The sequence below is a fragment of the Pseudopipra pipra genome, chromosome 8 (assembly GCF_036250125.1).
Source record: "Pseudopipra pipra isolate bDixPip1 chromosome 8, bDixPip1.hap1, whole genome shotgun sequence".
In the NCBI taxonomy this organism is placed as follows: Eukaryota; Metazoa; Chordata; class Aves; order Passeriformes; family Pipridae; genus Pseudopipra; species Pseudopipra pipra.
Window position 1 is genome coordinate 11240300 of NC_087556.1, and position 21396 is coordinate 11261695.

Consider the following 21396-nt stretch of genomic DNA (forward strand, 5'->3'; position numbering starts at 1 on the left):
CTAACACTTATCATTACAGAGCAGAGATCCTTCTGCCTACTCAGAGAGAGTGGGATCTTCTTAACTTTGGCAAAAATCCTGAAGGGCAATCCACGATGTGCAGTGAAAGCAGCCCACGTGCTTTCAGAGATAGCCAAAAATGGTAAGTTTGCTAAAGTGTAACTAGAAGGCACATTACAGCACATTAGCTCTTGAATTTTGTTTCATGGCTACCAGCTACTGGCATTGCAACTGTTTTACTCCTACATGGCAAAACCCTCTCCTTTACCTACAGAGGAAATGAAGAAACCATGTATTGAAGCAGATTTGGTTCCAATATTGATACCTTTGCTGGAGAGCAGAGACCAAGAAATGTTGCTTCATACTGGGAGGGCTATTGGCCGTATCTGTTATGACAATCGTAAGTATCCACATAAGAGAATCTCATTTTCCTTACCTCTAAGGCATTATTTTAAAAGGCATTATAACCTGTAGCTCATAATAATTTTATGAGACCTGAGCACATGTACTTAATGTACTTCAGCCTCCAGTTAGATATACAGTTCACACAGCTCACAGGTACCAGGCTGAATGCACTCCAAGCAACTCCTGCACTCTGGGTTTCCCCGCTGTATTTTTGACTTCAAGGTGGCACATCTTTGTCAGAACTGCTCTCTAATTACAAGAGGAGCAGAGCCTCATACACATCTTAAACAATTCTACATATCTGCCTTGGGCCCAAATCCTGAATGGCTTGATCTTCTTTGAAAGTAATAAGAGCAAAGTAATAAAGCAAAGGATTTTAAAAAGTGTGTTAGAAAAAAACCAGACTCTAAAAAACCTTAAAATACTGAGATATTATCTATGCAAGGAATAGTCTTCTCTGAGGACCACTGCTTGCATGTAGGAGATCTTTGTGCTCCAGATTGTCTGGACACTGGCTTGCCTGCTGGTCTCACAAATTAAACAATTTTCATTTACCTGCCCAAACAGTTTAAGATTTTTCTTTTACCTTTAACTCCCAGACTTATCAAAAGTATTTATTGCATACTGAAAGTAATATGGAAATTTTCACCCAGTATCTTCTATTCATTACCCTCTTCCTTCAACCTGCCTTCTCCTATCCTTGCATGGATCTGCACAGCTTTACTTAGAAAGCTATGATTTGCCACTCTGCACCATTCTTATGAAATCCAAGCATGCTAGGTACCTGGTATAGATTTCACTAGCTCCCTGCGAGTTACATGTATTTGTCAAGGAATGCCACATAATACTTTCAAAAACCTTCCCCCTAAAAATTACATGCAAGGCTCATGCAACTACTGTACACCAGCACTGCTACAGCATATGGCCATTCTGCACAGCTGCTTCCCTTCTGGCACAGCACAGGCCCTCCACAGATTTGCCAAGATGGTTGTGACTATAAGATACGTGCTTTAATAAATTCTATTGCTAGCACAGCAATAAATACATCAAAGGAAAGAAAAATTAACTTCACCAGTTCTCTGCCTGAATTACAATGGTATAGGCCACAGTGGCACCCAGACACTTCCTGGGATCTGCCATACAAGTTACAGCCTAGTTCTCAGCAAGACACTGCTGCAAAACAGTGCCATTGTACTGTTAAGTAACCATCACTGTCCAACTTTGTATTTTAGAGTTCTTGGCATTCTCAAAACCATTTTAGATATTAAGCTTTCATTCATTACATGACAAGCTACAAAAAGAAAGAAAGCAGTTATCAGTGTTTTCCTCAGCAAGCGTGCACATGGATGTAGACAAGTGTAGTAAGTATGCTAGAAGCAGGACCAAATTAAGTTTTACTTACTTTGTTGACTTCCCTTAAGTCATAAAAATTTACACCTGCTTAAAAACCTTACTCAGCCCATAAAGATTCCCAAGATACCTGGAATTCAAGCCTTCCAAGGCTCCCAAGATGAGGAAGAGCATGATTTCCCTAGATTAACTTTAAAGCAGTCTGTCTTTTAGTGGTATCTTACAATATCCCAGGTATTGGTAAAGCATTTAACGATTTTTTTTTTAATCATTACTCTAACACACAAAAAGCAAGTATATGGACATTTGCTATACGAGTCACTATTTCTTATCACGTCTTTCCAGTACCTTTCATCTCCCAGCCCTTCAGAACAAAAGAAGCCATAGTATAATAAGGTGGAGATTCCCATTCCCCAAAGATAAAAAAGCCAACTGTCTGTTCCTCACTCAATTTTCAGATACATCCCAAGATGTATCACCATTCATCAGAACTTGCTTGGGAAGAAATGCACAAGCAATTGCCTTTATATGTTTTTAGAGTGGTGTAATTTCTTAAGTCAAAGTAGCACCAGGAGGTTTAGCAAAAATCTGTCCTAAACTTGCATTTCTCCCACACACACATTAGCCTGAAGTCACAGCACAAAAGCTTTACAAATTCTAACTGTGAGAAAGAACCAGACTACCGTGCTGCTAAGCATCTCAGTCAAACCCTTTTCACTGATTTAATTAGTCCCTAATCCAATCACCTTTAACTTCTACCACTTCCCTTATCAGGTGACCTTCAGGAAGAGCTGGTGAAGGTTGGAGTAATCCCATCACTAGCCCGAATATTAACTGACTATGAAGAGAGCGAACCACTTGTCCACGTTGCTCTATTGGCCTTATACAATCTTGCAGACCTTGGTAAGTAAATGTTTTTGCATCTTGGAATAAAATATCATTTTCAAACTGTCACTGCCTTTCCATGCCCACAGGACTGCAGGGCTTCATTTGTTTTGGTTTTTCCTCTGTTTGTTTGGCTTTTTTTTGGGGTGGGGAGTGGTGTTTGTTTTGAGTTTTGTTTTTTAAATGCTACTGATAGACCTAATCAAAGACTGGCCACAGTATCTGTATTGGAGAAGTAACTAGTCCTTCATGGAGTACCAGCAATTACTGGTACTATATTAAAACAATTAAGATTTAACAGACAGCTTTTGACGCCAAAAGAAAAGTAGAGATGGCATAAGTTCATATGGAAAATTGACAGTTTTGACTACTTCAGTTACAGTACATTAAAAGCTTGTTTATTCAAATTTTATTTCTATTTAATAATTAAGTTCATATACCTTAACAAAACAGCCTCTGCTTTCATTTACCCAATTTTCAAAGCAAAAGCATCTCCCCAATTTAAAATATATCTGCCCTACTTTGCACAAATCATAAGTAGTGATGGAAGAAAAAGAACAACCAGAAAACTATTACCACTCTCTGTATATGGTCTGACTACAATTTGATCTACTGCTTCCTGTATTTTGGGGGAGAGGCAGGGAAGCAGGTATGGTATCACACTGTCACATCATCCTCTAGGGAGGTCTGTCCTTTTAATCTCCACCTTAATACCGTATTCCATTCAAATGTGTTCTATGTCAAACAGTGGCAAGCTTTGCTAACATACATCTTGTAGATGTTTAGGATCCCAGCAAGACTAGAACCATCTAATCAATGCAAAAAATACACTACTACAGCTAACTGACATGTGTCAGTTTGTTCCATTAAATAATCATACTACAGATAGACTTGTAAGAGTCAGTGAAAGTTAAGCCAGGATTAATTTGACACCCATAAGGTCTACAGGAATTACAGAAAAACAGCGTTAAAGAAGCTGGGGGGAGAAAGGACAGAGTTTTGCTGTCTCAGTGCTGTCCAAGGGGACAGACAAATCTATCAGAATAGAAAAAGTCTTCAAAAACAGTATCAAATCACTTCAGATTATAGGGATGTAGGCTTTTAATATTTAATCAAATAAACATTCAAAATCCTGACTTTATCACATACACAGATACAGCTAAAGAAGCTCTAAGCAAGACAAATGTTGCTGAACAATTGGTGAAACACCTGAGAAGAGCAGTGAACCATGAAAGGCTAGAAATTGTCTTTGAGGTCCTGCAAGCACTTGCAGAAAATGGTAAGGCTCCTTTTGGCTTGGGTGCAATGAGGGGAGATGGGGTATTGCACTAGTTTAAGCTCTGGGTTCCAAGTTTGCCATGGGATCCTACTAAGGGAACCAGCAACCCTTTCAGTAGAAATAAACCACATGAACATGTGAAATCCTGGCCCAAACAACACTTTGAAGCTTAACAGGTGAGGCAACAAGGAAAGGAGGGAGGGAGTAGCACTCCACTCTATTAGGGTAGATCTGTAAGACAGCAGATACAAACTTCTATTCTCCATTGTGTGTAACAGGGAAGCAGTAAGATAGATTGGGGTTTTTAATTTAAAAAATGAGAACAAGCAGATACTATAGAAGATGTCTACACTGAGCAGTGGTGTAGCAAGCAACTGACATGAATCTATTAAAAATATCTAGATACCCCATACAGATTTTAAAGAACTGAAAGCTCATGACTGGCAATACAAGAAATGGGAAAGACCAAGGCAGAAAGCTTTGCTCATTCTGCCTCGCTGTCAGCCTGGCACTAGAAAGCTGTTACAAACAAAACCAAATCAGTGACTGCACCTGAAAGAAGACTGGCTAAAGTTCAAGGATTTAGCTTCCTAGTTTGAAATGCTTCCATGAAGACTGAAGAAGCTTTTTATGTGCTTTTACTGTGCTCTCTACAGATGCTCTGAAAGTGCAGCTGGTGGAGGCTGGAGTGCCAGAGGTGCTGTCTGAGATCCTGCTGAGGCTCCAAGGCAGTTCACAAGCTGAAGACACATGCATTGTGAAGGCTGCATCAGATCTCATCGTCTCTCTGCTTCTTGGAGGTAAAAAAGGGAATACTTACAGTCCAGATACATAAAGAAAGAAAACCAGAAGGTGCCTTTAGCAGACAAGTTGCCATTTTCTCTGTTAACAGGGACCCATCCACAATCTTTCATCATCCTTACAGGAATTCTTCTGGAGCACCACACTCCTCACTTCCTACAGGAGTGTAGTGCTTGTGCTGCCATGCTTACCTTCAAGCTAACACATATTTTGCCTCAGGACACCTAATACCACTGTGCCTGCCCCTGCACAGAACACAAAAGCAAGCACAAGAAATTGAAGCCACTGTAACAACAGGTACAGCTATCAGGTCACACCCTTCTATAACTTTACTTTCAAAGATGGCTTAAGAGCCAGTTTTAAATTTAAAGCTAATAATCAGATTAAGTCACATGGTATTGAACTATTCACGCTTCCCCATTCACTACTCCAAATCTGTGTAGATACTTTAAACATCTGGATTAGCAAATGAAATGTAGTAACTTCTTGTAGTCTGAGTTCTGCATCTACACACATTGCTGACCCAGACTTTCCACTAAGACTTTAAGCTGATTTCAGGGAAAACACAAAAAGGCACAAGACCTAAGAGAACTTAGTTCAAGTGGCCTTGCTATGTTGTATTTTGGGCAATATGGATTAAAGAATAAAACATCATGAACAGGACACTTACACTGCATCCCACCACCCTCAATCCCAAAGCAATCAACAATGCAAAGGTCTTAAAATATTAACTCTAACAACAATCTAAGTCATCATTGACTTGAACCTCCCCAAAGACTGACAGAACAGTTCCCTTTGGGGCTAATTATAACAGATATGAGATGTTCTCTATATGTCATGCCACAGATAAATATATACAGAAGATTTTTGCTAAGGGGTGTGGCATTATCTCCTAGAACATTGATACTTGCACCACATTCAAACACACGCAGCTACAGAGACAGAAGCAATGGTTATTGCTAATTTTACAAAAAAATGTTAAGGTTGGTCATTCTCTACCCCCTCCAACACAGAAAGCCACTGTTTGGTGGCAGAGAAAAGCAACACTATTAAATGTCACTGTTCCCTGGTTCTGAAACGTTCTTGCTTTTCTGCAGACTGGAGACCTGTGTATATTTAAGTTACAGATGCTAATGATGATGAACTAATTTGAGGACATAATTATGAAAAATGGGGTGGCTAGGTAGGCAAATGTTTGCTTTTTTTTTTTTTCCTAAATCACACTCTAGTAGAGGGGAGACTCTGGAAATATTTCATGGCAAATACCTTTGTTAGAAATAAAGAAAAAAAATAACACACAGTTACTGATATTTCAGATTTAAAGTCACTTTTAGAAAGGGAGGGTTACTCAGACAAAAAAAACCAAAAAAGCCATTTTATCTTTCACTTTCCTATTATAGAAAGCAATGAGCCTTTATACTATGCAGAGAGAAACCCAGAGAGATTCTTGTAAGTACACCCCTGGAAGGCAGGCATGCTGTGCTGAATCAGTCAGCAAAAGGTACCCCACCATGTCTTCTGTCCTTTCTCACTCAAAGCTACTGTATTGGCTTCAGACTCAATTAACAAAAGGGACCTCAACATTGCTCAACTTTCTTCACTAATATGTGCTTAATTATTATAAAAGATTCCCTCACATCTGTCTGAATGTTGGGAGGTTTTTTGTTTTGTTGGGTTTTTTTTAAAGCAAGCTATCATACACACATCTCTTCACCTCCCCCTCACATCCTTCCTAGACTCCCTTTCTTCCTTGCCTTATACATTGTTCTGAATCAGCCACTGTGCATCACAGCTCTACAAAGGCCACAGAAATGCCCTCAGTGCCTTTAAACTGGCTAAATTCCATTTATTCAACTGAATGGCTTGCTTTGTCACCAGCTCTTCTCCCTCCCTCTTCCCCACACCACCATTAGATGTTTCATGTGGAAGAAGTGAATAATCCCTCTCATGTCCCAATATGTGCCACTGATGTATGCACAGCCTTTAATCTAAGAGAAAAAAAAAATCCTATGAAAATCTGATCTCAGCATCAAATGACTTCCAGGCCGTGAAAAGATGACAGACAGCTTTTGCAGCTGTGAAAGTGGCTGTTCCTATCAGACTTTAACTATGAGCCATTAAACTGGAGGTTCTGCTGCTATCCAAGCAAGAACTCCACAGGAGAGAACAGCAATTTGGAGCTCTGTGACAATCAAAGCAAGGCAGTCATTAATAGGCTCTGCCTATTTACTACATGAGGAAATAAAAAATGCTCTGCCATCCCTGTTTGAAAGGTGGGGGCAGGAGAGAAATTAAGTGCAATTAAGGTTAGTCAAAAAGAGTCATAAAGATCAAAATATTTTGCCTGTAGAATTTTATCAGACCAGAAGAGATGACCTATTCTTACAGAGCTGGTTCCTAAAGACAACTGGGCAATTTTCCTCATATATCTGATCTCCAAAGATTAGGACCAGGTAAGAGAATATTTGAAGAATCACAAGCAAAACCACTAGCTTTAAAGAATGTATGCACAAAATGCTATCAAAAGATTTTTGCATGGGTAGAATTCCAACTATTTCACAGGCTGTCGGCTCTCTCATGAAAATATCCACTTACACTTTATAAGCATTTGACAAATTCTTATTTAATGGATATAGTAATGGGGGGGGGGGAATAGGCTACTAACTGAAATGTTAATAAATGAAAGGAATAGTATGTGCTGGTTTCAAAAGACAACACAGAGGAGTGTCAACTACTACAAGGTGGAAATAACATCCAAACCAGCAAAGATGTTAAAATTACTAGAGTCATTTTTACATGCTATACATACAAAAATTAGAAGGCTGTACACCTCAGTCATGCAGTTAGAACCACAAGAAGCATTAAAGCTATTTTTGGCCAGATTATATACTTGCATGAAGTTTGTATAATTCCATGGATAATCATTCACTCCAGGTGAAGACGTGGTCTTTCTACATAATGTTCACTCTGTTTTGCCACATGTTAACTCACAAGGTAACAGCACAGCAAAATGGAAATGGTGATGGATGTCAGGCATATACTTCTCTTGAAGTGAATAATAGACTGCATAAAGTAAAATATAGAAAATAATTTGCCAAATGGCATCTTCAAAACACTTCCTTCAAAAAGGATACAGTAGTATACAGGGTTTCCTTTTGCTGTTTAGAACACTTTCCCATTTCCTAAAAAGGTGACCTAAGCAGTGTCTGATAACAAAAGGGCTGTCACCTGTACAGAGCAACTTCTCAAAGACAGGAGACAGACAGACATGCAGTGACAAAATACTGCAAAGCATTGCTGGGCAAAGTGGTAGGTTTTGGATATACAAATTTTTTCTTTCACCAGGATTAAACAAATCAGATCTCTCTAAGTGAACTTGTATTTTCCTGGCTTCATATGAGCGCAGCATAAACAGACCTCAGAAAGTGGGTTTCTCAAAACAGGTCTAGGTCTGATTCTTTCAATAAGTAGTTAATGACAAATTATTTCATAGAAAACAAGGAGTAAAAGCAGTACAGAACTAGTAATCAGAGTTACCACTGGTGGTTAAGATCTCTGGTCTCACAATAGTCTCTTAAAGCAGCAGAATAGCAAAACTGGAGTATTAAAGCTATCCTGGAGAGAAGTGGAAAATGCCACTGGTATTCCACCATATATATAGTGGGAAATACAGCAGTACTGAGAAAATACAAAAAGACTGGAGAATCTATGGGTTTGAATTTGACAGTGATTGTCCCTAAAGCTCTCTTAAGCTAAGCATTATCAGAAGGTGCCTCAGCATCAGTTCATGGGTAGCTGATGCCCACTCATCTCGAGAGTTAAAGGTTGCAAAAAACAATGTAAAAGCTTTAGTCTCAATCTTATCAAGACATAAAAGTGGTCAAGGCAAAGGCTCCCTGAATTCTCAGTTTGCATCATTTACTTCTACTGTTGAGTTTCTTACCTCTCTCACCTGCTTGGTTTTGCCTCTTTCTTCAGATGGCAACTGTTTACGGATGGTGCAGCTGGGAGTCATTCACCAGCTTCTGGATCTTCTGGAGAAGCACGTACAGAGCGGGGACACCTCTGTTCAACACGCTGCACTCAGTGCACTTCAAAACCTTGCTATACCAGGTACACAGCTTGAAGACAATTGACTTACTGTGATCCTTTGTAAAGATGGGTCAGCTAATGGAGACCTGTGCAGCTCTGTCCAAATCACCAATTCCAGTCCCTTGCATTTTGAGGGGCAACAGAGACTTTATCCCCCCTGCAGAAACACGTTTGAATAATTCATCAAGAATTCCTCATCTACATAAAAGGTCTAAATATAATGAAGTGTGATCTGATTGCCAGTTGCTGAAATAGTTTCATACTAACAGCATACAGCTGCTCAAGACAAAAATTCAGAATAAGGTTTCTAGCTTAAAATACAGAGTATAGGGTGCAGCTATCACATCATAGCTGGTAGGGATTTCATAAATCTGCTCTTCTAGAAAGCCAATATTCATTGCAAATTTGGCCTTTCAACCCAAAAGCTACAGTACTTAAGGGAGTCGAATAAGAGATGGGGACAGACTGTAGTAGACCATGTTGCAATAGGACAAACTACAAGAGGGTAAATTTTGACTTAGATATGGCAGATATTTTTTATGATGAGGGTGGTGAATCACTGGAACAGATTGCCCAGAGAAGTGGTGGATGTCCCTTCCCTGGAAACATTCAAGGTCAAGCTGGACGGGGCTCTGGAGCAACCTGACTTAGTTCAAGATGTCCCTTTGAAGGTCCCTTCCCACCCACACCATTCTAGGATTCCACTTTGTGATCTTTTGTTAATACACATCAGAATATTATGCTGCTTCTCATCTCAAATTTAATGCTTCCATGTGAAGTACCATTCAGGCCAAAAATGTTCTGTTAGAGACTTAACAGTACCCTGCAATGCAGTCCTTACACTGACAGACAGCACTCCAGAGCATAACACCGATGCTTTTTTCTGAAAATAAAATAACTTGAAGTTGTTTGCCTCTTTTATTATGTAAGCTAGCCAGCATGCTTGGTTTAACAGTTTTACACATAATCATTACTTCAAACAACTAAGAGCTCCAGAACATCCTTGTTGCTGCTTCGCCTCCACTACTTCCTTTTAAAGCCTGAAAAACTGATTTTTTTCTTACAGATAGCTCTCCTCAGAGCTCCACTTATTTCTTTCAACTTTCAATATGCTCTCAAAAAATTTATTTAGTTTGGCTTATAGTATTATCAGACTAGCCAACCACGTCAGTCCACTCAGTATTTTAATAAACGTATTTGACACTGTAAGCCCCTCACTGATACTATGTTTATTTTATTTCTCTTTGAAGAGATGTTCTACCAGCACCCACATCAGCAGGCAAAGGCCTGTGCAGATTGCTTTTTGGTGTTAATAAAGCATGCAGTGCTGCAAAGGTGCAGGCCAGCTACCTTACAAAAGTTACAATCTAACACAGAGCTATGAGGAGAAAAAAATCACAGAATCAGGACAAATCATGGAGAGCCACACAGCTGAAATTAGGAGAATAAATTAGCAAGAAAAATGTAACTATCATTATTGGAACAAAAAAGGGGATTTTTTTTTCTCTAAGCCTAGCTATGACCCATGCTTACCTCTTACTGACTTCATTCCTGCAAAATGTACAATAGGATTTGTTACAGGAAGCGAAGACACCAATTAAACTCATTTGAAAGAGAGCAATTTTGATGTAGTTTTCCTTGACAACAAGCAGAGATGATCACTTTCTAGCTCACAACAGAATCTGTTCCCCAACAAATACCAAAGGCCAACTTTTTGCAATGCCAAGCCCAGGCATTCCTTAGGAGTTTCTTAAGGAAGCAATAAACACAGCTGATTCTGCAAAGACTAGAGGATCTAAAACTTCAGAAAAATGTAGTTGCAACCTACAAGTTCACTGCTATATCACTGGCTGCTACACACAGAACTAGTAAATCTTAATGTTCTTTGAAGTTGCACTTTAAGAAGCTCAACTCTGAATTATAAAATATCAATATATCAACACAGAGTCTATTTTAATTATCTGTTCAAGTCTAATACAACCCATTTTAGATCTTTCCAAGTGTGTAGGCACTTAAAACACTATTCCACTAAAACATTGTACTTTTCTTCATCGATTCACAAAAAGATCTGTGTTTTTATCTGTAACATGTGTAAGACATTCCCTAACACTAATACATCACTTCTAGAAACACGTGCACTCTATCACTTTCAACAATATAGTGTGCTACCTGGAGAAAAAGAAAAAAAGAAAAAGACTGAATGGAGATCCATAAACATGAATTAAATATGGGCCAACGCTTGCAAACAGACACAAAGAAGTCTTTCATTCAAGTATTGATCTTAAAAGAGAACAGGTGCTTACAAAAGAAAAAATGAAAAAAGTTATTATGATCTAGTGAAAGGAGTCAGTCTGTGCCACTGAAAAACAAGAACATTAAGAGCAAGTTACTTAATAGGGTCTGCATCTCAATTTGCCCAATAAAAGGACAAAGGGATGTAATAGTTATCTCCCTGATTTCACTGTCCTGTCCTCCTCACCACCCCACAAAAAATGCATGCAAAAGATGGGAAGAAAATTGCTTTGGAGGAAGCAGTTTTTGCTAGCACAGTCAAGCAGTATTAGGACTCTTTCCAGACAAGCTTGATTATTACCAGGGATTATTGCACCAACCACTGGTGCAAAGACACAAAAATTAGGGAGCACAGAAACAAAAGGCATGAACAACAGGGGAACAGTGAGCTCAAACACAAAAGGAAAATCCATTTTCTAGAAATATGGCTGTGTAAGTCCCTTCTGCCACTCATTTCAGTTGAGTAAGCACAGAACAGGCTTTCTCATGTGAGTGGGCGAATGGATGGATCATCTGTTACAACTAGAAGAAGAAAGAAATGACAATGCTGTGTTTATCCTCTTATGTACTTGGCTCCAGGCAGGGCTAAGATCAAAAGTAACCAAAATAACCTAACAGCAGTTCCTAGAAAGGTTTTATCTCAAAAGAGAAGCCTGAAGTCCTGACTTAATATCTGAGCTCTCTAACAAGCTGGACCTTTTGCTAGAAGCATAATGCAGTATAAAATTCAGAACAGTTATGTCATATCTATATTTTCAGATGCCTGTGTAGTTAGCTTCACATCAACATCTCTTTTCTATTTTCTAGTTGTTAGCAAGGTTCAAATGCTGGAGGAAGGTGTTGCAGAACGGATTGAGGCACTTCTAAGATCAGAGAGTCCTCCTGTGCAGTTTAAACTTCTTGGAACCTTACGGATGTTAGCAGATGGTCAAGGTAGGGAATTGCTACTGTTTACTGAGATCAACTAAACACCCCCCTGCTCCCCTAGCCCTGCAACACAATGGATGTGCAAGACGATGGGCTAAGTGTCCTGTTAACCTAATTCCAATCAATCTGGAGAGGTTCCAACAGAGCTGATTGCCAGTGGCTGCAAGCTTTCCACACTGACCCAGTCAGCCCCAGAGGCAGATGAGAAACAAACCAAAGGGAAGAATCTGCAGCACTCTGTGAGAATGGGCAAAGGCCTTAAATGAAGATGTTTCCCTCCACAGATATAGAGCAAGGCATGAGTATGACAGAAAAGAGTAAGGCTAATACTTTACACTGTCAAATCACAGGAGAGAAAAATCAATAAAGAAATGGAGAATATAAAAGGAACAAAGGGGGCTGGGATGGAGAGAGGCAGAAGAAATTAGTTACTAGCCAGCGTGAAGTCTTCATATACACATGCTGCTAGGTTTATCTTGCTGGTGAAATACTGGACTACCTACTTGCACTTCATTCAGTTTTACAAAGAGATGCATATGCAAAGGTACATCTTTGAGGAACATGCACAATGTAAGAATTACATTAAGATCTACTACATCTTAATTTATCCTTAGGCTTACTTAGCTTCTTACCAGAGTAGAACACAAAAATGAGTGTTGTAGGGTTTGGTATTGCCTTTCATATCACCAGAGCAGCTGCTCTAGAGCACTAATCAGTACAAGGGATAGGTCCAAACCAGAACCAGAATAGTTATGACCATTTTGTGATGGGAACTGTCACTGATACAGAACAATTACAGACACCAACTCAATAACTGTATGCAAGAGGAAAAAACCCTCACTCTCCTACATTCCACACTGCACTCAACCGCACCACTGCGGACACTCTGACTGCATCCTTTATCAAATTATTATGCATGATATAAAATTTAGATCTATCCCTCATATTAATTTGCAATCATTCCAGTCCACTGAAAAGCTGCTTTCACTCATTTCACCATGGTAGGAAATGGACATTGCAGGATATACAGAAACTTAGCATCACCTTCCTCTCAGGCTTTGAAGAAGTCATTAAAAGGTAATTTCTCTGAAATCCTATCTGAATTGTGACAGGGGAGAGCATTTAGCTTTTAAAATTGAGACATCATAATAACACAGATCTAAACCACTAAATCAGGTGGGTTTTTGAATTCCATTTACCAGCCATAGTGAGAGGCTGGAATTTGACAAGAGGTACTTCTGAAATAACACAGTTATCAAAGTGCAAAGCAGAAAAAAGATCAAGGAGATTATTCAGTGTTTACCCAATCCTGTCTATGAGCACACAATTCTCCCACCTTTAATTACTTTCTATTCTGTTTACCTATGAGCTAACATTGCCCTTAATTAACTCAGCCTGAAACTCTTATGCACCCACATCTACTCCAAAGTCCACACTAAATTAGCTAATTGCCTTATCTAGTATGAATTCATTACTGTGACTGTCAGCAGGCATGCCGAGGTCTACAGACTAGAAGAGGTAGGTTTCTTCCTAACTATAGAAAACTGCAGGCAGATCTGTCAGCTTCATTACTCTAGAGAGATGTTAACATTAACTCCTGAACCATTTTGCTTCAGAGGAGCAGAATAATTTCTGCACTTCAATAGCCAAAGGACTTTCAGCTCAACTGAAAGTTCAATCACACACAATTTATTCAAATTTGGGGTTTTTTGCAAGTTAAAAGGTCTTCCTGTTAAGAATAACTAATTGGATTTTATCTCAAAGAGATAAAATGGTGGTAGACATCAGGAAGTCCCTGCCAAAATGGGTCAAGAACCTGCCTTTGAACAAATCTCTTAGACTGGTTCTATTCACCACCCTGTTACCTCTTTCAGCTTTTTGTACTAAACTGGATTACCATGATCTCAGACTAACAAGTAACATCTGACCTAGAAACAAAAGCCTTATGTTACAGGAGATAACATGCAGGTGGCTTTGCAATGACAAGAAACTCTTAACTCAAAAAAACCTGTCAAGTAGACTATAAGCTCCCAAATCTCTTGTGGGATTTTCACCCATGGATTGATCCACAGTATACTGGGAAAATAAAAAAAAGGAAGTGTCTGCACTACCCCATTTGCCTCTGCCAAAACAATGACTACAGGTTAACTTACATCTCCTGTAAAATATGTGGAGTAATCACATAGTTTATTGACACAGACCTTCTGGTACACATTTTATTTGATCCTTTCCAGAGTACCTCAAAACAAATGCAACAGCCAGAGAAAGGGACAGGAGCAGTGCAATGCCCCTATCACCCAAACCCATCCCTTCTGTTACAGATGCTAATGTTGGTTCTTCCTCAAATCTTAGCATCAGTAAAGGTCCAAGAGACAAATTTCTCAGTATCTTAAAACAATACAGACTTTTCCCTGCATTTTTCCCCTCTCTGAATCAGCATCCAAAGGACCATGGATCTCATTCACTACTTTCTTTCAGGCCTGAAACTATTTTAAGACTAGAAAATCAGAAAAATATTGCAAAAAGCTCACGGACCCTTTATAGCCCTTCTTAGGGAAGGTACACTTCCAATGAAGAGCTATACCACATCTTTCCTTTTTCACAGTACACAATGCACATTTCATGCTCAACTGCTGTGGTTCTCTATCATCAAGGGGTGAGCAGTGGGCATGGGACAGGACTCAAGATAACCAAAAATAAGACAACAAGAAAAACCTTTAATTACAGATAACGACATGAGACTCCTAAAGTTGAATTAAATCTTATAATCACAATATATTTTTGCCATTAGAGTAATTCTACACCAAAAATGAGTGTCCGTCCTGTGACTACTTTTGCCTCTCAGTTGCTACATCTGGTGCCCAACCAGAAGTGCTGTGCATTTGTATCCTCAGTGCAACTGCAACACATAGAAGCAGCAGTCTGGCAGTTCACAAAACACCTCTTTGTGCTCAAAGACAAATGGGTGAGCATTCAATTCCTTCAAAAGGCAGATTAAGTTGTGCACTTTGCTATTTTATCTTTCTCCTAGTACCCTTCACTTAGAAGATAATTCCAGTAGAATCAAGATGTAGGATTTCAAAAAGTCTTCAGTATTGAACAGAAACAGCTACAGTTATTTACCATGATGTTCTCAGGGCTGAATCCTTACTTAATGTATTTGGTTAAAAAAGAGTATTTTGACCTTCAGCACCCTTATGTCTGCATTTTTCCTTTGCTTAGGAAATCACCTCCCACCATTTAGTCACTTTTGATCCAGAGCACTTTGAAGAAACATTAATTAAGTGTAGTAAGACTCACATGGTCCCTTATGTCAGACTGACAGTACTGAGAGAGGATGAGTAAAGTTCCTTTTGCTGTTGAACTTCAAAGAACTTTGAGAGTAGTCTCCCTTAGTGGCAACCAGCCCTAAACCTCAGCATATAATTAGAGTTCCACTTCTTAGGAAAAGTTACCTAGTGAGATTTTTTTCAAATGTCAGCCACACAGATTAATACTTCTAGCAAGTCTTGAGATAGGGTTCTTGAAACACAGGGGAATGCAAATTAAAAGGTTCTTCCACACTCAAGGGGAAGTTTTGATGATGCTTTATACACAGTTCAACACACATTCTTAAGACTCAGGTCATCCAATTACTGCTCCAATTCTGTACTAAGGCTTGGCTTCCTACATCACCAATGGTAATTATCACCAAAACAGCAAGAACAGGCTCTGAAGAGCCCATGATTACACTTGTGCAGGGCTCATAGTGCAAGAAACCAAATAGGAAAGGGATATTCCTCACAAAGAAATTTCAGTATAGCAACAGAATATTTGCTTTCAAAGATACAAAGCTGCTCATTTTAAACCCTGCTTCAGCAGCCTCTTTAAAAGGATAGGTCTATTGGAACAGCTTATTTTATCCTTCACCTCCAAGATTCCTTTGGCATTCCTCTAGTAAAGATTTCCAAGATCCTTTACAAGCCCAGGCCTGCGGCCCTAGTTACTTCTGCATTCACATTTCTATGACACAGACTGAGAAGTCTGATTTTGAATGCCTCTTGGTGATGGCTTTTCTCCTCAGCTGATGCAGCTGAAATCTTGGGCCAAGACCCCACCCTGCTCAACAGACTTGTGCAGTGGTGCGACATGAACGACCACACCGGCGTCCGCGGGGAAGCAAATCGGCTGCTGGCATCAATCTTGCATCACAACAGATCCCAAGTAAGAGAACCATTGGTCTGATATCTTTCTACTTTATCTTTCTCAAATATTCTTAAAGCTTACACATATAGCTTTACAATTAAAAACATGGGAGGTCACAGTAAAAACCTCTCTGGTCTGCCTCAACACCAGCACGGGGGAAGCAAGTGGGAAACCTGTGCCCTCCATAGCCACAGACACCCCACAGACACAAACAGTGTGGTTACCTACTGCCCCTTGTCAACTTTTGCCCTGCTTGAATAAGGCTTGACAAATGACAAGTATGTAAAGCTCTTCCATTGCCATAAATATGATTCAAATTTCAAATTAAAATGGCAAAGATAGCCCAGACCAGTCCTACATGTCAGTCCTCCAGAAGCCCTGAAGTGCCCACTTATCCACCTAGTAGTGGATTAACCTGGCATGACTTGTATCTGCTGGCATTTTAGAATAGGCTTCTGTTTCTCATAAGTCGATGCTGTTATGTGCAGGCATCCCAACCATGCTTTAATGATTAAAAAAGGTAATGATTAAAAAAGCAGATACTATCTGCATAGGCTTTGATAACGTAAAATTAGTCTTTGCCAATTTGAAGCCCTGAAATGAAAGAGTGGAATAAGGACAAAGTAAAACTCAAGACAAAATGTGTATTTATCTTGCAGATATGCATTCATACTTAATTCCAGGTAAATTAGACCAGCCCTAAGCAGACATCTACGATCAATGCTGAAAGCAATGTTGTCTCTAAACTCAAATAATGTTGTCTCAAATACTGTCAGTTTGCACCACAGCAGGCAAATAATTTCCATCTATTCAGAAGCTGAAGAGTGCAATCTCATTTCTTTTTTCATTCTACTTTATTCATAAGTCAGATTTCCACGTGGTTTACCATTGCTTTAACAGGAAGTGGTCAAAGCCATCCAGGAGGCACAAGGAGTGAAGCATCTGGTTTCCATGACAACAAGTGAACATGCTGCCACACAGAATGAGGCTCTGAACGCCTTGGCAGTAGCATCTGCAATCGATTTAGGTATTGTTCTCCTAAAAGAAGATATCTGTGCAACATCCTCAATTATTAACACTGTCATGCTGTTAATTCTACATAACGCATGTGAAAAAGCATCCTTCTTGTCTAGATTTAGCTCTTCAGCATGAAATAAAGGTTGTCAGCCACCCAGATCACAAAAGCAATAGGCTTTGAGACTTACCTGAAGATTTTTTTGTTTAGGAGAAAGTCAAATTATCAGGTTGTGTGGACAGGCAGTCTGTTGAGTAGCATGGTATGATGCTAGAAACCTACAAAAAAAAAAAAAAAAAACACCAAAACAACCCAAAACAAAGCAGAGGGAAAGTAAAGCTAATGAAGATTAAAAAAATGAGAAAGTCTAAATGAAGGACAAGTTATATACTTGAATGGTTATTGAAAACTCTAAGTGGAGGAAATAATCTTCAGAAGACAGATGAGGAAAGAAAAAAGGAGTAGCATAAACAAAGAGGTATTGCAGAAGCTGTATATGAAGCGATGAGAAAACCATGAAGTTCTAGCTACTTTTCCTGAGCTAGTTTTCAGAGAGTTACATAAATTTTTTTTCAGATTTGTCCAGTATAACTTGAAAATGGGTCTCAATTTATTACAACAAAGACACCACAGAAATCTACATACATCAAAAGATACATTGAAAAGAAAAGGTCAACTTGAAATTTCCTATATGAACTAGTAAGATTGTAAACAGCCCATTTAACTGCTTGTCTGTCATTAAGACTCTCAAACTCAATTGGGCAACATTTTTAGTACTGAACATTGCAAATTTTAATCTATTACGAGGTTATAGCTCTGTCTTCAAGAAAGAGGCCAGTGAGGAAATACTGTGCAGAAAACAATACAGAAATTCTCCAGGAGAGAAAAGACAGTTGCCCAAGACATCCCTGAATAGACAGTTTGAAATGAAGCCAGTCAGGAATTTTTAGAAAGCAAGCATGTTCACTTTCCAGTTTCTTTACAGAAAACACCTCAGACATTTGTTTACTTATTTTTCAGAAACCCTTGAAGAATCTTTCAAGGAATCACAGCTAGTTCAAAGTTTACACAAACTTCTACAAGATGATAATACAAGCCCTGAGGTGAAATACAATTCAATGGGTCTTCTGTGCAGGCTTCTTAATTCAGGTAACCTCATTTTAAATTGTCTCTGATGAAAGGATAGATATTTGTAACAAAGACAAGTGTTTTCTCTTACCAAAATGTGCTGCTTGTGATGCTCCAGTGAATGAGTAAAGGATATTAAACAGGTTCATTCTTTATTGATCAGTAAACATCATAGTCAAGTAACTTTCTTTATGAAAAGTTGATTAAACCATCAGTTGAATAAAATAGAAAAAAAAAAGAAAGGTTTTATTCCAGTGAGTCAGTGGCATAATCAAGTCCTGAAATAGCAAAATTAGAGCCTTGGCATAAAGGCATCTTTGTCCAACTTCACCATGCCAAAATGCCTGGCAGGCCCAGGCCCTGTGTGTACCACAGCATTTTTGTGTTCAAAGAAAGAGTCCGTATCATGTCCATAGGCAGGCGTTCATTTGCTCTGCCTATGCTGTGAGCAAACCAGAAGCTGAGATAAAACAGCAATTCTATCAATGCTGCCTTTGCACAGTAACTTTTTGTGAAGCATATAAAGGATATGATTTCAGTGTCACTCCAGGGTTAGGGAAGACTTAAAATGGCTTCAAGCAAGATCAGACTATCCCAGGTGTGTGGCCCTAAATGAAAACAACCCCCTTGAAACCAGGAGTCCAAAGATCTCGTGGCAGTTTCTCACATCCTAATAAAAAAATTATGTGAATTGAAAATAATGATTGTGCTTAGGCAAGGATTGATCATAAGGTGAGCTGCCATTCAAACCTTGGAGCCACCCTATATTGACAGACAAGCTGGATTTTGCAGTATACTCTATTTTTTCCCTGTAGCCACTGAGATATTGGAATAGGGATAAAGCACTTGCATCCTTCAGTGCTACAATGGAGTATTGACATAACATGTGTGATCTATAAGACTTTTTTTCCAGAGGTGTATATACCTAGAATTTTATAGACTAACTGTAACAGAGTTCATGCTTACTAATATGAAATGCTAACAAAAAGCATATAGGTAAAAAAATGCTGGAAATTGTTCTGTATTATAGTTTCAAAGTATTTTTCTTCTGTCAATCAGTTCTTGGAAGTCAAACAGGAGAAAAAAAATCTTAACCTATTCAATACTTCCAATGGCTGTAAGGGAAGAAAAAAAATTTGAATTAAAGCGGCTAATTTAAAACAGCAAGTACTCAAAATTTATTTTACTACAATTGTTGGGAGCCACTATGCCATTGCATGTCACTGAAAGTCAGAATTTCTTCTCCCTTTCAGGTGATCTGAGACAAGAAATAGAGGAGGACAAGATTAAAGAAACTCTGGAACAACTCTGCAGTCACAGCAATGCAAATGTGGTCAAGGCAGCTGTCACAACATTACAGGTTTTGAGAGGAGACCCACCTCAATAGCATCCCTTCTTCCACGTGGCAACCCAGCACTGCTGCTGGGGCAAACAAAACACCACCTTTGCAACCCTACCTTGCATTTGCAGTGTGGCCACACAACCAACACTACTAAAGCCCAGGCACAGCTCCTGCTTTTAAAGCTGTACATAAACCTGATTTGCCCATCTACTTGGCCTCCTGATTCTTGCATCACTGCAGCTCTTCACTGAGCTACTAAGACACAGCAGTAGGAATAAGGCCTGTCAAAGCAAGTGATCTCATAAAACATCACAGAAGAAGCATTAGGCAATTACCACTTCTGTTACACATTTTTAAGCTGCTTGGTTTTGTCCCATTAGGATACACACAAGAAAAATTGCATCAGTGGGACTTGAAAATAATTACATAAAAATCTCAAGCTTATATCACATAACCTGAAATGGGGTGGATTAGATCTGTAGCCTAAACAATGCAAAGGGCCAACAGGCACCAACTGAACCTCTGCACACCATGAATCACACTGTGAGCCCAGCTGTTAAGGGACCACATTAAAACCAACACAAACTATCCTTAAACTAACTCTCCCTTCAATTTCCAGTTTTAAAGCTCATCTCTAAAATTTTATCCTGCTACTGTCACAAGCTGTATTCCTAAATAATTGAGGCTGCAGTCTTGTTCTAAGTTCAGAGCTGTATTGTAACATGTTGGAACCTGGAATGAGACTCAGCAGAAGCAAAGGTTACAAGAAACTGCAGTCAGTGAACATACAGTGCTTACACAAGACACAAAATTAAAGCTAATTAGAAATTGCAAGTGGGAATGGGTGAAGATTTGGAGGCAGCTGGCATTCCATTATCACCAGTAAGAGGACCTGGGTTTAACTTCACATAACGAAAAACTGTAGTAAAGCAAATGTGTCTAAACATTTCTACAGAAACCTTTCATATTTAAAATTGGTGATTAGATGAAAAGGTAACAGATTCTATTACACAACTTGTTCTTGTGGGAACTTTTTGAAGCAATGGAATGTTGCAGAGTTACAATGTCCAAACCCCTGCAGTGGTAGAATGCTGGGGAAAAACAACCTTTTTTTTTTTAGCCAGCAGAAAAGTTATTGTGAAAAAAATAAACAAGTACTGATCTTCAGAAAACTGTTACAAAACAGGGTATGTTTCAAAGTCAACAACGTCCAACAATTTTCAAACAATTTGAGTACAACTGGCTGCAACAAACTGTCTGCAAACAAACATTTCAACTTTTTTCCTGCAAAAGTCTTCCCACCTGCAAAACTTAGTAACACTACTTGGCCTACTACACTCATCACCAAACATCACTCTCAGGAATACTCTTAAGAAAGAGAATTTCATAAAACCACCCCAGACAAGTCACTTGGTGAGTAACAGAAGCAGGTTTTGACCACACAGGAGAAAAGAAAAACAGCAGATTTAACTTTCTGGATGTCAGGAGATTTAATAGTTTCTCTAAACCCTTCTGCAGCTCTTCGCTAGTTCATGGCTTTCCATTAGCAATGGAGAAAAAAATCATCAGTGTTATTTATTATTCAGCAGCCCAGACTGCAAACAAAAATAAAATCAGGAATTAGTTTCAGCAAAATATACAAATGAACACCACTGGATCTTTACCATTTCTGAGTTATCCACAAACTGCAGTCTT

The 21396-nt window shown here is 39.0% G+C and overlaps 1 protein-coding gene across 1 annotated transcript; it reads left to right on the plus strand.

The window, feature by feature from the left end:
- The first annotated feature begins 274 nt into the window (after nucleotides 1–274).
- On the plus strand, nucleotides 275–21314 carry LOC135417891 (rap1 GTPase-GDP dissociation stimulator 1-like). Its single transcript, XM_064662528.1, has 10 exons — nucleotides 275–400; nucleotides 2530–2658; nucleotides 3794–3919; nucleotides 4576–4719; nucleotides 8699–8833; nucleotides 11912–12037; nucleotides 16095–16234; nucleotides 17117–17243; nucleotides 18252–18380; nucleotides 19613–21314. Exons 1-10 carry the CDS (start codon nucleotides 280–282, stop codon nucleotides 19744–19746), a joined length of 1311 nt encoding a protein of 436 aa, XP_064518598.1. The 5' UTR covers nucleotides 275–279; the 3' UTR covers nucleotides 19747–21314.
- Nucleotides 21315–21396: the final 82 nt, after the last annotated feature.

Bases quoted from the DNA above. Each gene is read 5' to 3' on its own strand.
- LOC135417891 (XM_064662528.1), top strand. From the start codon at position 280: ATGAAGAAACCATGTATTGAAGCAGATTTGGTTCCAATATTGATACCT. The intron at 3,920-4,575 runs GTAAGGCTCCTT...TGCTCTCTACAG, and splicing joins GCAAGCACTTGCAGAAAATG to ATGCTCTGAAAGTGCAGCTG. The intron at 16,235-17,116 runs GTAAGAGAACCA...TTGCTTTAACAG, and splicing joins TGCATCACAACAGATCCCAA to GAAGTGGTCAAAGCCATCCA.